Source organism: Carcharhinus amblyrhynchos, chromosome 4 (assembly GCF_965287045.1).
Source record: "Carcharhinus amblyrhynchos chromosome 4, sCarAmb.v2.hapA, whole genome shotgun sequence".
NCBI lineage: Eukaryota > Metazoa > Chordata > Chondrichthyes > Carcharhiniformes > Carcharhinidae > Carcharhinus > Carcharhinus amblyrhynchos.
Window position 1 is genome coordinate 131706346 of NC_137327.1, and position 17232 is coordinate 131723577.

The 17232-nt window shown below is 43.6% G+C and overlaps 1 protein-coding gene across 3 annotated transcripts in view; it reads left to right on the plus strand.

Moving 5' to 3' along the window:
• LOC145342365 (beta-arrestin-1-like) overlaps positions 1-16824 on the plus strand; it is a 93671-nt gene extending 76847 nt beyond the window's left edge. For all 3 annotated transcript variants that reach the window (XM_080187888.1, XM_080187886.1, XM_080187889.1), the window contains one exon: positions 12212-16824. In XM_080187888.1, the coding sequence (XP_080044014.1) occupies positions 12212-12228 (17 nt within the window). In that variant the 3' untranslated portion in view covers positions 12229-16824. The remainder of the gene's footprint in view (positions 1-12211) is intronic.
• Positions 16825-17232: the final 408 nt, after the last annotated feature.

The following is a 17232-nucleotide window of genomic DNA, read 5'->3' on the forward strand; positions in this document are numbered from 1 at the left end:
GGTGTTGAGTAACTGTGTGTTGTAAATCTGACCCAGTTTATGATGTGTACAAAGTGCCCAGCTGTCTGTCATTTACTAACCCTCTGCATTTTCCTTTCTTTCACTGCTTCAATTACATTCCAGACAATGTCAGGTAAGTCAGAAATGGAGAGTTGCTATTACACAACATGAAGAACAATTCTACACTCACTGAAGAACAGCTATTGTGGCATAACATACTGGCAGAATAATGGTGAGGCTAATGGCACTCACCATTATAAATGTGTAAATGTGACAGTAACTTCAGACTAGAGAAAGAAGCAAAATTACACTTGAATACTGAGAGAGGCAAGGGAGAAGATTGCTAGGGCCTTGAGAGAAATCTTTGTATCCTGACTGGCTACAGTGGTGGTTCCAGAGGGTTGGAGAATAGCCAATGTTGTTCCTTTGTTTAAGAAGGGTAGAAAGAATAATCCAGGTAATTACAGACCGGTGAGCCTTACGTCAGTGGTGGGAATATTATTGGAGAGGATTCTTTGAGACAGGATGTATTCCCACTTGGAAATAAGTGGCCGTTTTAGTGAGACACAACATGGTTTTGTGAAGGGGAGGTCGTGCCACTCTAACTTGATCTACTTTTTTGAGGAAATGACAAAGATGATTGATGAGGGTAGGACAGTGGATGTTATCTACATGAACTTATGTAAGGCCTTTGACAAGGTCCCTCATGACAGACAGCTGTAGAAGGTGAAGTTGCATGGGATCAGAGGTGAGCTGCCAAGGTGGATACAGAACTGGCTCAGTCATAGAAGACGGAGGGTAGCAGTGGAAGGGTGCATTTCTGAATGGAGGGCTGTGACAAGTGGTGTTCCTCAGGGATCAGTGCTGGGACCTTTGCTGTTTGTAATATATATAAATGATTTGGAGGAAAATGTAACTGGTTTGATTAGTAAATTTGCGGACGACAAAAAGGTTGGTGGATTTGCAGATAGCAATGAGGATCATCAGAGGATGCAGCAGGATGTAGATAGATTGGAGACTTGGGTGGAGAGATGACAGATTTAATCCAGACAAATGTGAGGTATGCATTTTGGAAGGCCTAATACAGATAGGAAATATACAGTAAATGGCAGAACCCTTAAGAGTATTTATAGGCAAAGGGTTCTGGATGCACAGGTACACAGGTCACTGAAAGTGGCAATGCAGGCGGAGAAGGTGGTCAAGAATGCATACGGCATACTTGCCTTCATTGGCTGGGGCATTGAATTTAAAAATTAGCAAGTCATGTTGCAGCTTTATCGAATTTAGTTAGTCCACCTTAGAATACAGTGTTCAATTCTGGTCGCCACACTACCAGAAGAATGTGGAGGCTTTGAAGATGGTACAGAAAAAATATACCAGGATGTTGCCTGGTATGGAGGGCATTAACTATGACGAGAGGTTGGAGAAACGTGGTTTGTTTTCACTGGAACGACAGAGGTTGAAGGGAGACCTGATAGAAATCTACAAGAATGAGAGGCATGGACAGAATGGATAGTCAGAAGCTTTTTCCCAGGGTGGAAGAGTCAATTACTTGGGGGCATTTGTTTAAGGTGTGAGGGACAAGGTTCAAAGGAGATGTACAAAGCAAATTTTTTCACACAGAGGGTGGTGGGTGCCTGGAGCTCGCTGCCGGGGGGAAGTTGGGGAAGCAGATATGATAGTGACTTTTAAGGGGTGTCTTGACAAATACATGACTAGGCTGGGAATGGAAGGATATGATCCCCGGGAGGGGAGGGGGCTTTAGTTCAGTTGGGCAGCATGGTCATAGAATCATAGAGTTAAAGAAATCCTACAGTGCAGAAAGAGGCCATTTGGCCCATCGAGTCTGTACCGACCACAATCTCACCCAGGCCCTACCCTCATATTCACCCTGTGCAACTCAGGACACTAAGGGGCAATTTCACACAGCCAATCAACCTAACCTGCACATCTTTGGACTTTGGTCAGTGCAGGCTTGGAGGGCCAAAGGATCTGTTCCTGTGCTGTAATTTTCTTTGTTTTTTTGTTCTTAATACACAACATTTCCTGTCCCAAGTTGACTATTAGTTTGATGAAATCTATCGCAGTGTCCATCTTCCCATTAAAATACACAATATGGAGGGAAGTTGCTATATTTGCATGGGAAATATGAATTAAAACCACCATTGAATGTCAAGTCTTTTCCATTTCAGTCTGAGCAAACTTTTAACAATGGTATATCTCTTCATTACCACCAGTCAACCTTTTTATGGGTTCTCACTGCTGCAGGTTTTAATTGTTGTTTGAGATTTTTAAAAATGTAGAAGTTAAATGAGAAGGAACTGCTTTAGTTTTCTTTTCAGCTTGTTTTCTCCACTGGTTTTAATCCAAACTTTCTTCCACTCTTCATTTCTCTTTCCAATTTGTCATTACATTAATCCACTCTATTTTCTTCCTTCTTAGAAGTTGCAGTGTTAATCCCACAATCCTTCAATCTGATTAGTTACGGAGATTTACAGTTGGTTATCCTCTTCACTCAGGCTCCAGATACCATTTCCCTCACTGCAATGATATCAGCTTGCACTTTCAGTGACTGGCTACACAAAAAAATTGAAAAACCTAAGATTACAAGGGCAAGGCTTACGAGTGGTACATCCTGCCAGATGCCAAAGCGAATTATACCTCATTGTGTTTGAATCTACTTCACCAAAGTTGACACTAATTAGGAGGAGGTATTGTTCCATAAGAAAATGAACATTCAACATTCCATATAAATAAAAACCGCAATCTTACCAGCTCATACCGCCACTCAATCGGTGAGGAGAGCTGGTACGATTGAGCAAGAGACAAAAAAATCAGGATTGCTCCCAGTTTTTCGCCTCTTGCAATGTTACCAGCGCTGATTTCCCAGCGAATTCGGCATTTTGCTTAGAAAGGGTGCAAATCCAATTCAAATATTCATGATGTGCTTGGCATGCCATTAGTGAGTCCAGGATGCAATAGTCTGGGCTCATTTGAACTTACCCCTCACCAGCTGAGATTCTCATTGGTGAGGATCATGTCTGATCTTCACCAACCAAGACCAGACATTGCCAGTGGGACCGGAAACCATTGAAACCCCAAGTGGTCGGGGGTAAGGCCGTGCAGTGACCACTTGGCATCCTGCCACTGCCCACCACGGACTCTAGCACAGCCCACCAGGCACCTTGGCACTGCCCACCTCACACCCTGGGAGTGCCAGGGAAAGTACCAAGGGGGCAGAGTTTGAGGGATGGAGCCTAAAAGAGTCTGAGAAGGGGCAGGACCTGATGGGATGGGACCTGAGTAAGGATGGTGCCATGACTGTGGGGGAGACAGAAGGAACGTCATCAATGGGAGAAGGAAAGAGCAAACTCTGCAGAGGGGAGGGGGATTGATCGATGGTGGCAGTAATCAGGGGTGGGAGAGGTTATATCTGGGCCAGCGATTGGGTGAGTGAGGGGGGGTGATGGCCAGGCCATTGATCAGGGGGTGGGAGGGGTCAATGCCCAGAGTAGTTATTGGGGGTGGGGGAGGACTGGCACAGGGAGTAATCAGCAGTGGGCCCTGATATCAATGGAGAGAGGGGGAGTGGCGGGTGAGTGACAGGAGATTTCCCAGCACACTGGGAGATCCGAATGCCTTTGCAATTGTGTCCTTTGGGATCAGTAGTCGGCCTCACTGGTGAAATTAGGCTCTGCCCCACCCCCTACTGGCAAGAATTGCACCCTGTCCTTTTTTTTGACTGAGTATCGTAAGATTTCTTTTTTATAACTTGCTCAAAAAATGCGTCTGAAACTCTCCCATTTTCTCGCTCGCTCAGCAATTAGAATTTTTTTCATAAAATTCCGTCCAGAGTGTTGGTGCATATCTCTTTTAAAAAGGTAGATATGTACAAATATATACTTGGCAGAACCTCAGGGGATCCCAAATGCTACATAGTCAATTAAGTACTTCTGAACGATGGTCGCTGTTGTAAGTTAGGAGGTGTGGCAGCCAATTTTCACACAGCAAGATCCAGAAACAGCAATAAGATAATTAACAAGTAACCCTTTTTTTTCAGTGATTTAGATTGGGAGATAAATGTCGGACAGGACACCAGGGAGAACGTCTGTGCTTTTCCTTAAATACTGCCAGGGTATCTCACAGGTCTATTTGAGGAGACAGGCAATTTATCTGAAAGGCAGTGCATTTGGCAATGCAGCATTCCCTAAGTACTGGACTCAATTGTCAGCCCAGATTAAGTGCTCAAGTTATAATGCTGCAAGATATAATGGCCTGGGTTCTTGAAATGAATAGCAGCTTCAGGCAAATATAAAAAGCCTGGACTTGTTTGACAAACAGATTTGTTCACAAGCTGGGGGCTATGTGGAGTAGCAGGCTCTTGGAGAGAGTGAAACGTACATCAGTTCAAAGTTGTTTACATCTGCAAGTATGATAGCCAATTGCTAGAGGTACAGAACCAGAGGAGAGACCGGGAGAGCTTTTTGATGTGGCAAATTATTTCAAAGTGGCTCACACTGCCTATAGAGCTGGAGCAAGCAGGTTCACTAGTAACTTTCCAAGAGAATTTGGATAAATACTTGACAAGGAAAGGAAATGCAGGGTTATGAAGAAAGAACAGGTCATGGGACTAAATAGATAACTCTTTCAAAGAGCCTGTACAGATGTACTGGGCTGAGTAGCCTCCTTCTCCACTGAGATGAAGGCAAAATTCTGCGGGTGCTGGAATCTGAAACAAAACATTTAAGGTTGAAAAGATAAAGCTTATTTATTCGTCACAAATAAGGCTTACATTAACACTGCAGTGAAGTTACTGTGAATGCTGGAAAATCTCACTGGGTTTGACAGCATCTGTGGAGAGAGAATAGAGCCAATGTTTTGAGTCAGGGTGACCCCTTATCAGAGTTGCTCTGCTGGGTGGCACGGTGGCACAGTGGTTAGCACTGCTGCCTCACAGCGTCAAGGACCCAGGTTTGATTCCCGGCTTGGGTCATTGTCTGTGTGGAGTTTGCACATTCTCCCCATGTCTGTGTGGGTTTCCTCTGGGTGCTCCAGTTTCCTCCCACGGTCTGAAAGACATGCTGGTTAGGTGAATTGTCCATGCTAAATTCTCCCTCAGTATATCCGAACAGGTGCTGGAGTGTGGCAACTATGGTATTTTCACAGTAACTTCATTGCAGTGTTAAAGTAAGCCTACTTGTGACACGAATAAGTAAACTTTGAACTTTTAGATTAGAAAGGGCACTTGGGTGACCTCAGGCTTGCATGGACAAGATGGGCTGAATGGCCTCCTTCTGTGAACAAAAAGCAAAGAAAATTACAGCACAGGAACTAGCCCTTTGGCCCACCAAGCCTTCACCAACCATGCTGCCCGACTTAACTAAAACCCTCTACCCTTCTGGGAACCATATCCCTCTATTCCCACCCTATTCATGTACTTGTCAAGGCCCCCCTTAAAAGTCACTATCATTTCCGCTTCCACTACCTGTCCCGACAATGAGTTCCAGGCACCCACTACTCACTGTGTAAAAAATCTGCCTCATACATCTCCTTTAAACCTTGTCCCTTGCACCTTAAACCTATGCTTCCTAGTAATTGACTCTTCCACCCTGGGAAAAAGCTTCTGACTATCCACTCTGTCCATGCCTCTCATAATCTTGTAGACTTCTATCAAGTCTCCCCTCAACCTCTGTCTCTCCAGTGAGAAGAAACCAAGTTTCTCCAACCTCTCCTCATAGCTAATGTCCTCCATACCAGGCAACATCCTGGTAAATCTTTTCTGTACCCTCTCCATAACCTCCACATCCTTCTGGTAGTGTGGCGACCCGAATTAAACACTATATTCCAAGTGTGGCCTAACTGAGGTTCTATAAAGATGCAACATGACTTGCCAATTTTTAAACTCAATACTCCAGCGAATGAAGGCAAGCATGCTGTATGCCTTCTTGTCCACCTTCTCCACCCGCATTGCCACTTTCAGTGACCTGTGTACCTGTTCATCCAGATCCCTTTGCCTATCAATAATCTTAAGAGTTCTGCCATTTACTGTATATTTCCTATCTGTATTAGACCTTCCAAAATGCATTATCTCACATTTGTCTGAATTGAACTCCATCTGCCATTTCTCTACCCAAGTCTCCAATTGATCTATATCCTGCTGCATCCTTTGATGTTCCTCATTGCTATCTGCAAATCCATGAACCTTTGTGTCGTCCACTAACTTACTAATCAATCCAGTTACATTTTCCTCCAAATCATTTATATATATTGCAAACAGCAAAGGTCCCAGCACTGATCCCTGAGGAACACCACTTGTCACAGCCCTCCATTCAGAAACGCACCCTTCCATTGCTACCCGCTCCTTTGACAGAGCCAGTTCTGTAACCACCTCGCCAGCTCACTTCTGATCCCATGCAACTTCACCTTCTGCACCAGTCTGCCATGAGGGACCTTGTCAAAGGCCTTACTGAAGTCCATGCAGACAACATCCACTGCCCTACCCTCATCAATCATCTGTCATTTCCTCGAAAAACTCCATCAAATTCGTGAGACATGACCTCTCCTGTAACTTTTCGATGATTCTATGGTTCTATGAAGTTGTACAGCACTCTGCACATTGCCTCTTTTTCTCTTACCATGTATAGCTTGGACCCACTCCAATTACGCTGCAATGACTTTTCCTTGTAGCTGCACCATTCCAGTAGATCTGTGGCAATTTTAGCTCAGTGATTTTATATGAGCTTGTTTCTGTTCTGTTTCACCACTCCTGCATTGTGCTGAATTGGATAATGTGCCAAGCCCACATCTGTGCAGCAATAAAAGCAAAGGTTTTTGATTCAAAACATAAAAATGGTAGATTTGAAGTGCACACCCCATCAACTCAGAGTACAAATGGGAAAATATTGTCATCTGTGGCTGTAGTTTTCTGAGCCTGGGCTTGTAAGTGGTTTAATGAAATTTTTGTCACCACATTCAGAACACGTTCTCATATTGAACACAACTAATCCAGACCATGGGTTAGCTCTGCAGCCTCACAGCATCAGGGACCTGGGTTCGATTCCAGCCTTAGGTCACAGAAACCCTACAGTGCAGAAAGAGGCCATCTGGCCCATTGAGTCTGCATCAACCACAACCCCACCCATTCCCCACCCACATATCTCTACCTAATTACCTGCTAATCCCTCTAACCTACACATCTCAGGGCACTAAGGGATAATTTTAGCATGGCCAATCAACCTAACCTGTAAATCTTTGGATTGTGGGAGGAAACCGGAACACCCGGAGGAAACCCATGCAGACACGAGGAGAATGTGCAAACTCCACACAGACAGTGACCCAAGCCAGGAATCGAACCCAGGTCCCTGGAGCTGTGAAGCAGCAGTGCTAACCACTGTGCTACCGTGCCACCCTAGGTCATTGTCTGTGTGGAGTTTGCACGTCCTCCCTGTGTGTGCGTGGGTTTTCTCTGGGTGCTCTGGTTTACTCCCACAGTAAAAAGTCTGACAACACCAGGTTTTGGTCCAACCGATTTATCTGATAGTAAACGCACAAGCTTTCGAGGTTTCCCTCTTCGTCAGGTGAATGGAGAGTTCTGGCCTCAGACAGGGCATATAAAGCACAGAGCAGTAATCTCTAAACTGTCCGTGCTTTATATGCCCTGTCTGAGGCCAGAACTCTCCATTCACCTGACGAAGAGGGAAACCTTGAAAGCTTGTGCGTTTACTATCAAATAAATCGGTTGGACTAAAACCTGGTGTTGTCAGACTTTTTACTGTGTTTACACCAGTCCAACGTCGGCACATCCACATCATGATTACTCCCACAGTCCAAAGATGTATGGGTTGGGTTGGTTGGCCATGCTAAATTGACCCTAGTGTCACAGGAATTAGGAGGGTAAATATGTGCTGTTACGGGGATGGGGCCTGGGAGGGATTGTGGTCGGTGCAGAATTGATAGGCTGACTGGCCTCCTTCTGCACTATAATTCTATATCCAGCTCACATCTTTTATTTATAACAGAATTTTCCCTCTTTGGATCAGAACTACTTGCGGCAGTCAAACATATTCTCCCCTACAAGGTTTCCTGTCCTTGACTAACTTTCTTGCTCTCTCAGTTTATCTTCTTTAAATTTCAAGAGTTGAATGTTTTGTAAAGGCGTGTCCTTAGTGTTGCTCCCTGACTAGAGGCTATTAACTTTGTATTTTAACAGTTGCGAGGGTGCTGAAGAGGATTGTCCTTTGAAATGTCTCAAGACCCTTAAATTCACGTAGGGGAGCTACTCAAGCGTGGAAAAGAGGTTAATGCCATGGGTGGGATTTTCTGGCCTTGCTCACCCCAAAGTCGGAAAATCCCACCCGAGGTCTGTGTCTTGCCTGATATGATTCCCTTGGTGGGCAGAATGGGAAAGGTCCGTCCCGCATGTCTGCAAATTCTTTTTTCCAGTGCAAACTTTCAGCCCACACATTTTGTCCAGTTAATTTTGTGGTACTTGCTGGATTGCGAAAAATAAATAATTGTCACTCATTTCAAATTGGCACTTTTTGCATTCCAATTCCCTTCCTGCATCTAGTGGTGCGCTAAGACAGATTTATTTGATTTGATTTGATTTACAACTGTCATATGTACTGGGGATACAGTGAAAAGTATTGTTTCTTGCGCGCTATACAGTCAAAACATACTGTTCATAGATTTCATAAGAGAGAAGAACATAATGTTACAGCTACAGGTAAGACGAAGAGAAAGATCAGCTTAATATATGATTGGACCATTCAAAAGTCTGATGGCAGCAGGGAAGAAGCTGTTCTTGAGTCAGGTGATGCACGTTTTCAGACTTCGTATCTTTTTCCCAATCGAAGAAGGTGGAAGAGAGAACGCCCTAAATGCTTGGTGTCCTTAATTACGCTGGCTGCTTTCCTGAGGCAGTGAGAAGTATAGACAGAGTCAATTGTTGGGAGGCTGGTTTGGGTGATGGACTGGGCTATATTCAGAACCCTTTTAGTTCCTCGTGGTCTTGGTCAGAGCAGGAACCTTATCAAGCTGTGATACATCCAGATAGGATGTTTTCTGTGGTGCATCTGTTAAAATTGGTGAGAGTCCTCGCAGACATGCCAAATTTCCTTAGCCTCCTGAGAAAATAGAGGTGGACTTTCATAAATATAATGTCAGCTTGGAGAGACCAGGGCAGATTGTTGGTGACCTGGATACCTAGAAACTTGAAGCTGTCGACTATCCCCACTTCTTCACTATTGACATAGCTGCATGTCCTCCACTAAGTTTTCTGAAGTTGATGACTAGCTCCTTACTTTTACTGACATCGAGGGAGAAATTATTGCCATTGCCTCATTTGCCAGATTCGCTATCTCTTTCCTGTACTCTGTCTCGTCATTGTTTGAGATCCGACCCGCTATGGTGGTGTCATCAGCAAATCTGAAAATGGAGTTGGAGGGAAATTTGGCCACACAGTCATAGGTGTATAAGGAGTATAGTAGGGGCCTGTGAACACAGCCTGTGGAGCAATGTTGTTGAGGATAATCGTGGAGGAGGTGTTGTTGCCTATCCTTACTGATTGCAATCTATATCTGTTTGTCTGTTTCCATAGCTAGTAATTCACAGAACAGGTCGCTAATTTGTCACCAGGGACTAATAGCTTGAGGGGCAAGCTGATAGCATGCGTGGCTGGCCAGGAGTCTCTCCTGCTCTTACCGTGGTGTGTTTGGAAGGAATTTCAGGTTGACATCCAACCTGTTTGACCATGTTGTGAATGCACCTTCCTTGTCCATCAAGTCTTGGGCTGGGACTGGAATCTGCAACCTCTGGCAGAGGGAGGGATGTTACCCAAGGCCCCATAAGACCTCTCTACACTGCTGTTCCTTAGTTTACATTTAATCATTGGATACTTAATGGATAAATGCTGAACTGAACCAACTTCAGTTACAGGTTTGGCATTGTGTGGAGTTTGATGCCCCCAAAGAGGTGACATTTCTAATCCCACCCTTTCGCGTATGATGGCTTGGAAAGTGTGATCTGTAGATGCACATCAGGCAGAAAGAATTTAATTATGATGACATCTATATACACAAAGGACATCACAATAGAAATGTGATATTATTTTCCAGCCAACAATTGTCCCATTTTTACACAAAGTCACAGGGATAGATTTCACAGCTGCAATGAAAGTGAAACACTCTGGAGGATAGGAAGAAAGAATCCCTGTTTTAAACCACATATTGAAAAGCTACGCTTCTTCTTTATTATAAATTCTCATGTTTGCATTGAGCAACAGAAATCGCACGTGTAAGCACGTGATCCTATAATTACATTGCCTCCCACCTCCCCACACCCGAACCACTGATAAATAGCTGCATTGTCTCCACTGTGAGGAATGTGTGCTACAGCACGACAAGGCTATATTGCCTGGTAAATGTAGATATGAACATTGATAGTGGAAATACTGTACAGAAAGAAGGCATGTAAAGCCAGGGACTTAAGGTCTTTTGCACAACCCAGCCCAATTATCCAGGGACCTTGCTTTATCTGAAGACTACATTTGACTTCTTATGTGCAACACACAGGGGGTTTACTAGAATAAAGTACTGTAGAATAATGGCACGTTCAGCTTTGTCAGACCTTAAATCTCACTTTCAATTTTCTGTATCCCACTTCAAAGAAGGACATAAAGAAACAAAGACACAAAACACTGGAACCTGAGTGCAGTTGGGGAAATGCAGTTGTCTGCACCGTTCATGGCCGTAGAGAAAACGTTTTGACAAAATATGACAGGAAATGAGTGGAAATTAGATGAAGAGTAGCTGGATTATGAATTGAGTAGAAAGGGTAAGCAGAGAGTAGGAGTGAAGGGCTCTCATTCAGAGTGATTTGAACTCAATGGCTGCTCCCATGGGGTTTTGTTAAGGAACCCCTTGTGTTCAATGCTTTGGTTAGAGCGATAAAGGGTGTTAAAATCTGCAGACAAGACTGAAATGGAAAGCACAATAAATTCTTCCCAGGAGAGACAGTTATTGTCGGGGGATATGGCAGAACAATAATGGCTGAGATCACATACCAACCGATTCAAGAACAGTTTCTTCCCTGCTGCCGTCAGACTTTAGCTGTGACTATAACACAACATTCTGCACTCTCTCCTTTCCTTCTCTATGCCTTGTCTGCATAGCACGCAAGAAACAATATTTTTCATTGTATACTAATACATGTGACAATAATAAATCAAATCAAATCCTTCTCCCCTATGTACTCTATGAACAGTATGCTTTGTCTGCATAGCACAAGAAACAATATTTTTCATTGTATACTAATACATGTCACAATAATAAATTAAGTCAAATCATGCCAAATCAATGGCAGTTGGTAACTAATGTCAGAAAACATGTGATGGTGCATTTTTAACTTTTAAACTTAAAAAATAACTTTTGCTGAGAGAAGGTAAAATAAATGTTACTTTCAAACAAGTAATTCTGAGGATGTGGAAGAGGTCGTAAAATCCTGGCATTTTGCTCTTTTAAGACAGGGCAAAAAAAAAACCCACTTGTTCGGCATAGAAGGAATAAGTTATTCTACTTTGAACATGTCTTACCAAAATTGGGCCTTATCCAGACCTGGTCCCATATAAGAACATAAGAAATAGGAGCAGGAGTAGGCCATCTAGCCCTTCGAGCCTGCCCCGCCATTCAATAAGATCATGGCTGATCTGAAGTGGATCAGTTCCACTTTCCCGCTTTCTCCCCATAACCCTTAATTCCCTTGTCTATCAGAAACCTATCTACCCGTGACTTAAATATATTCAGCGAGGTAGCCTCCACCACTTCAACGGGCAGAGAATTCCAGAGATTCACCACCCTTTGAGTGAAGAAGTTCTTCCTCAACTCCGTTCTAAATTGCACCCCCCCCCCACCCCTTTTATTTTGAGGCTGTGCCCTCTAGTTCTGGTTTCCTTTCTAAGTGAAAAGAAGCTCTCTACCTCTACCCTATCTAGCCCCTTCATTATCTTGTAAGTCCGTACAAGATCCCCCCTCAGCCTTCTAAACTCAAATATATGGAGCAACGTCAAATTTTTATTAGGTGCCAGTAGCAACCACGAAAATCAATTTTGAAGCGACGTTGCAACAGGGGTGAAAAGTCATATTGTCAGCTACGGTGCATTTAAAGCAAGAAGCAAAATACATGTTTTCTGACAATCTCTTTCCTCCTTTCCTAGTGCTGAAGACATTGTGATTAAGGAGTTCAATCGTCAAAAGATTGATGGAGAACAAGATGATGAAGATGAAGGAAAAGCAGCCACGGAAGGGGAAAAATAAGCGCAGGAAAACTACTGGACAGCAGAGAGAAGGCCGTAGAAACATACATAGTTGTGGGATGCTAAATCAGGCTATTAGAAAAAAGCAGCAAAATTTTTCCTTCCCATCCAAGGATGTCATCATTTCAGGGCTGTCATCCAACTACCTTTAAGCTAAATTGATGAAAAATTTAATTTTAAATTGGCTAAGCTATTGGGAGATTTCTGAAGCATACAGCAGGCATCCTACAACACTTGCTAAGAACACATACTAGCGACACAGTGGCACAGTGGCCAGCAATGCTACTTCACAGTGCCAGGGACCTGGCTTGGATCACTGTTGTGCAGAGTCTGCACATTTTCCCCATGCCTGCCCAGGTTTCCTCCCAGTGCTCCGGTTTCCTCCCACATGTCCAAAAGACATGCTGGCTAGGTACATTGACCGTGCTAAATTCTCCCTCTGTGTACTTAAACAAGCATGGAGAAACTTTCAAGTAACTTCATTGCTGTGTTAATGCAAGCCTACTTGTGACACTAATAAATATAATTTAAACTTTAACATCCTATCAGGAGCGACCCTTCAATCTTGTTCCACCAATTAAATTATGGCAGATCTGTACGTTGACTCCATTGGTTCCATCTCTTTTAATACATTTGTGCAATGCAAACCATTTTGAAATTTTCAATTGTCCAAGCCTCAATAGCTTTTTTGGTGAGAGTTCCAGATTTCCATTTTCCTTTCCTGTGAAGAGGTGTGAGATTTGGAGGTATGAGTTACTCAAATTTTCAGTAAATTGTGATCAACAAGGAAGGAACGGGAATTCAAATTTGGTCCCAGCTATCTGGCCTGATCCTATTCCCTGCCTACTTTGGGTTTGAAGAAAGTGAATGGCCCTCGTACACCTTAAATGACTAGTGGCCGAAGGACCATTAACCAAAAGGTACATTTTCCAATCAGCAATAGATAGTAAACATTAACACTTTCAAAGTGAGAAATAAAGAACAAAGAAAATTACAACACAGGAACGGGCACTTCGGCCCTCCAAGCCTGCACCGACCATACTGCCCAATTTAACTAAAAACCCCTATCCTTCCGGGGGCCATATCCCTCTACTTCCATCCTATTCATGTACTTGTCAAGGCGCCCCTTAAAAGTCACTATTGTATCTGCTTTCACTATCTCCCCGGCAGTGAGTTCTAGGCGTCTAGAAAAAACTAGGCACTGTAAAAAACCTGCCTCGTGCATCCCCTTTAAACCTTGCCCCTCACATCTTAAACCTGTGCCCCTTACTAATTGTCTCCTCCACCCTGGGAAAAAGCTTCCGACTATCCACTCTGTCCATGCCCCTCATAATCTTGTAGACCTTTATCGGGTCACCCATCAACCTCTGTCATTCCCGTGAGGACAAACCAAGGTTTCTCCAACCTCTCCTTATATCTAATGCTCTCCCTACCAGGCAACATCCTGGTAAATCTCTTCTGTACCCTCTCCAAAACCTCTACATCCTTCTGGTAGTGTGGGCGACCAGAATTGAACACTGTATTCCAAGTGCAGCCTAACTAAGGTTCTATCTAAGGTTCACAAGAAATGTTTAATGTCAAGCAAGCATTCCAGATGGTCTTTCCCTTCATACCATCTCAGTGATATGAAGATAATAAGAGTGATAGATGTAAAAAATAACTTCTGCCCCTTGTCCCTCTAATTCCATCACTCTCCAGTTTTAGCAGCTTACTGAATGTTCCTACTTTCTGAGACTGCCTTGCCCCACATGGCTGAACAGCCCAAACTTATCACCAGTTTGGTTTAAAATGACCTTTCACTAAATTTATGTTCCTTTGTTCCACCTTGCATGCTTGCTCCGAGTAACCTGGGGAAACACGGTGGCACAGTGGTTAGCACTGCTCCCTCCCAGCGTCCGGGACCTGGGTTCAATTTCGGCCTCGGGTGACAGTCTTTGCGGAATCTGCACGTTCTCCCCGTGTCTGGGTGGGGTTTCCTCCAGGTATTCTGGTTTCCTCCCACAGTCCAAAGATGCGCAAGGTTCGGTTGATTAATTATGGGGTAAATTGCCCCTTAGTGTTAGGGGGACAAGCAAGTTAAATACGTGTGGAAGCGGGGATAGGTGGGATTGTTGATGGTGCAGAATTAATGGGCTGAATGGCCTCCTTCTGCACTGTAGGGATTCTATGATTCTATTAGTCTGTACATTCAATATTTAAACATGACTGACCCATGCATTGACCTTTGTTGACCCTCGTTTTCTCCAATTGCTTGCCGTAAGTCAGCTCCCTAATATTTCAGATCAGTTCCGTTGCTCATCCCTGTAGCGCACACATAATATTTTATGGTATTCTGAGTTTAATAATTTAATAGACTGTACTGTAAAACCTCAAACTAATTTGTGCAGATTTGCACTCTCCTATCCCAGATATAGATCCCTGCATTCTGTGTGATTTTTTAAAATTACTTCACCACTTTGCATAGACATTGGAAAATGATAAGTCTCCTCTGATGCCTCCTATTATAAGGTCTCTTTCTAAGCTGTGCTGCACTAAATGAATTTACATACAATGTCCATTTTTCAACAACATTATATTAAATTCAGTCTGTCGTTTGAAAAAAAGAAGTGCAATATCAGTAGCTAATTTCCATGTCTCCTGTTCCCGAAATGAAAAACTAAATGAGTTTGTAGATTTGGTAAACGTTATTAAACTGCCCTGCTCCTCCGTAAATACTGGAGCTGGTGGGCGGACCACTAGCCATTTAGTCCATGCGATGCTGACACTAATTGGAGTCAGTGCGTGATAGCTTCATCGCAGCGGTTAACACTGCTGTCTCACAGCGCCAGCGACCCGGATTTGATTCCCGTCTTGGGTCACTGTCCCTGCGGAGTCTGCACATTCTCCCCATGTCTGTGAGGGCTTCCTCCGGGTGCTCCTGTTTCCTCCCAACAGTCTGAAAGACGTGCTGGGTAGGTGCATTGACCCGAGCAGGCGCCAAAGTGTGGTGACTCGGGGAATTTCGCTTCATTGCAGTGTTAATGTAAGTTTACCCGTGACTAATAAATAAACGTTAATTTTAGCTTTAAAATTGGCTCCCCTGATAATATCCAAATGGATTGTTTAAGCTCACTGGAGCTTTTAAATCAGATTGGAATGCAGTTGGCTCCAAGAAAAGTGCAGCTATGGACATGGATTGGGTGCAACCACAGAGCTGTTATGGTGCAGAAGGAGGCCATTTGCCCCATCGTGTCTGCACTGGCTCCCCAAATAAGTTTGTGATGAAGTACCATTCCACTTCCTTTTCCTGTATCCTGCACATTGTTTCTATTCAAATAATCTTCTGTTGCCCATCTTGAATTTCACAATTGAACCTGCCTCCACCACACTTCCAGAGAGTGCATTCCAAATCCAAAGTACTCTTTGTGTGAAAAATAATTTCTCACATCACATTTGTTTCTGTTGCAGATCACTATAAATCTGTGCCCTTTCATTCCTGATCCTTTTCCAAGTGGGAACAGTTTCTCCCTATCGACACCAGCCAGCCCCCTTATGATCTTAAACATTCCTATCAAATCCCCCCTCAACCTTCTTCTCTCCAAGGAGAACAGTTCCAATCTCTCCAATCCCTCCCCATAAAAGAACAAAGAACCAAGAAAATTACAGCACAGGAACAGGCCCTTCGGCCCTCCAAGCCTGCACCGACCATGCTGCCCGCCTTCACAAAAAACCCCCACACTTCTGGGGACCATATCCCTCTATTCCCATCCAATTCATGTATTTGTCAAGACACCCCTTAAAATCACTACTGTATCTGTTTCCACTACCTTCCCCCGGCAATGAGTTCCAGGCATTCACCATCCTCTGTGTAAAACACCTGCCTTGTATATCTCCTTTAAACCTTGCCCCTCGCACCTTAAACCTAGTAATTGACTCTTCTCCCCTGGGAAAAAGCTTCTGATTATCCACTCTGTCCATGCCCCTCATAACTGTGTAGACTCCTAAAAGATCACCCCTCAACCTCTATTGTTCCGGTGAGAACAAACTAAGTTTCTCCAACCTCTTCTCATAGGTAATGCCCTCCACACCAGGGAACACCCTGGTAGATCTTTTCTGTACCCTCTCCAAAGCCTCCATATCTTTCTAGTAGTGTGGTGACCAGAATTGAACACTATATTCCAAGGGCGGCCTAACTAAGGTCCTATAAAGCTACAACATGACTTGCCAATTTTTAAACTCAATACCCTGGCCGATGAAGGCAAGCATGCCGCACACCTTCTTGACTACCTTCTCCACCTGCATTGCTACTTTCAGAGAACTGTGTACCAGTACACTCAGATCCCTTTGCCTATCAATATTCTTAGAGTTCTGCCATTTACTGTATATTTCCTATCTATATTAGACCTTCCAAAATGCATTAGTTCACTGAAGTTTCAAATCCCTGGAACTATCTTGTAAACTTCTTCTGCACTCTCTCCAATGTGCTCACATCCTTCCTATCGTGTGATACCCAGAACTGCTCACAATGTCCCAAGTGAGGCCTAATTAGTATCTTAGTATAAGTTCAGCATAATCCCCTTGTTCTTGTACTTTATGCCCCTATTAACAAAGTTCAGAATAATCTATGCTTTATTAACTATTCTCTCCACCTGTCCTGCTGCTTTTAATGATCGATACACATATACACCCAGGTCTTTCTGCTCCTGCACCCCCTTTAAGAATTTTATCCCTTATTTTATGTTGGCTCTCCGTGTACTTCCTGCCAAACTGCATCACCTGACACTTCTTCACATTGAACTTCATCTGCCACTGGTCTGCCACTCCACCAATTTGTCCGTGTCCTTTTAAAGTTGTACACTATCCTCCTCAAAATTTACAATGCTTCCAGCTTTGTACATTATCCATAAACATTGAAATTACCCCCTACACACCAAGATCTAGAT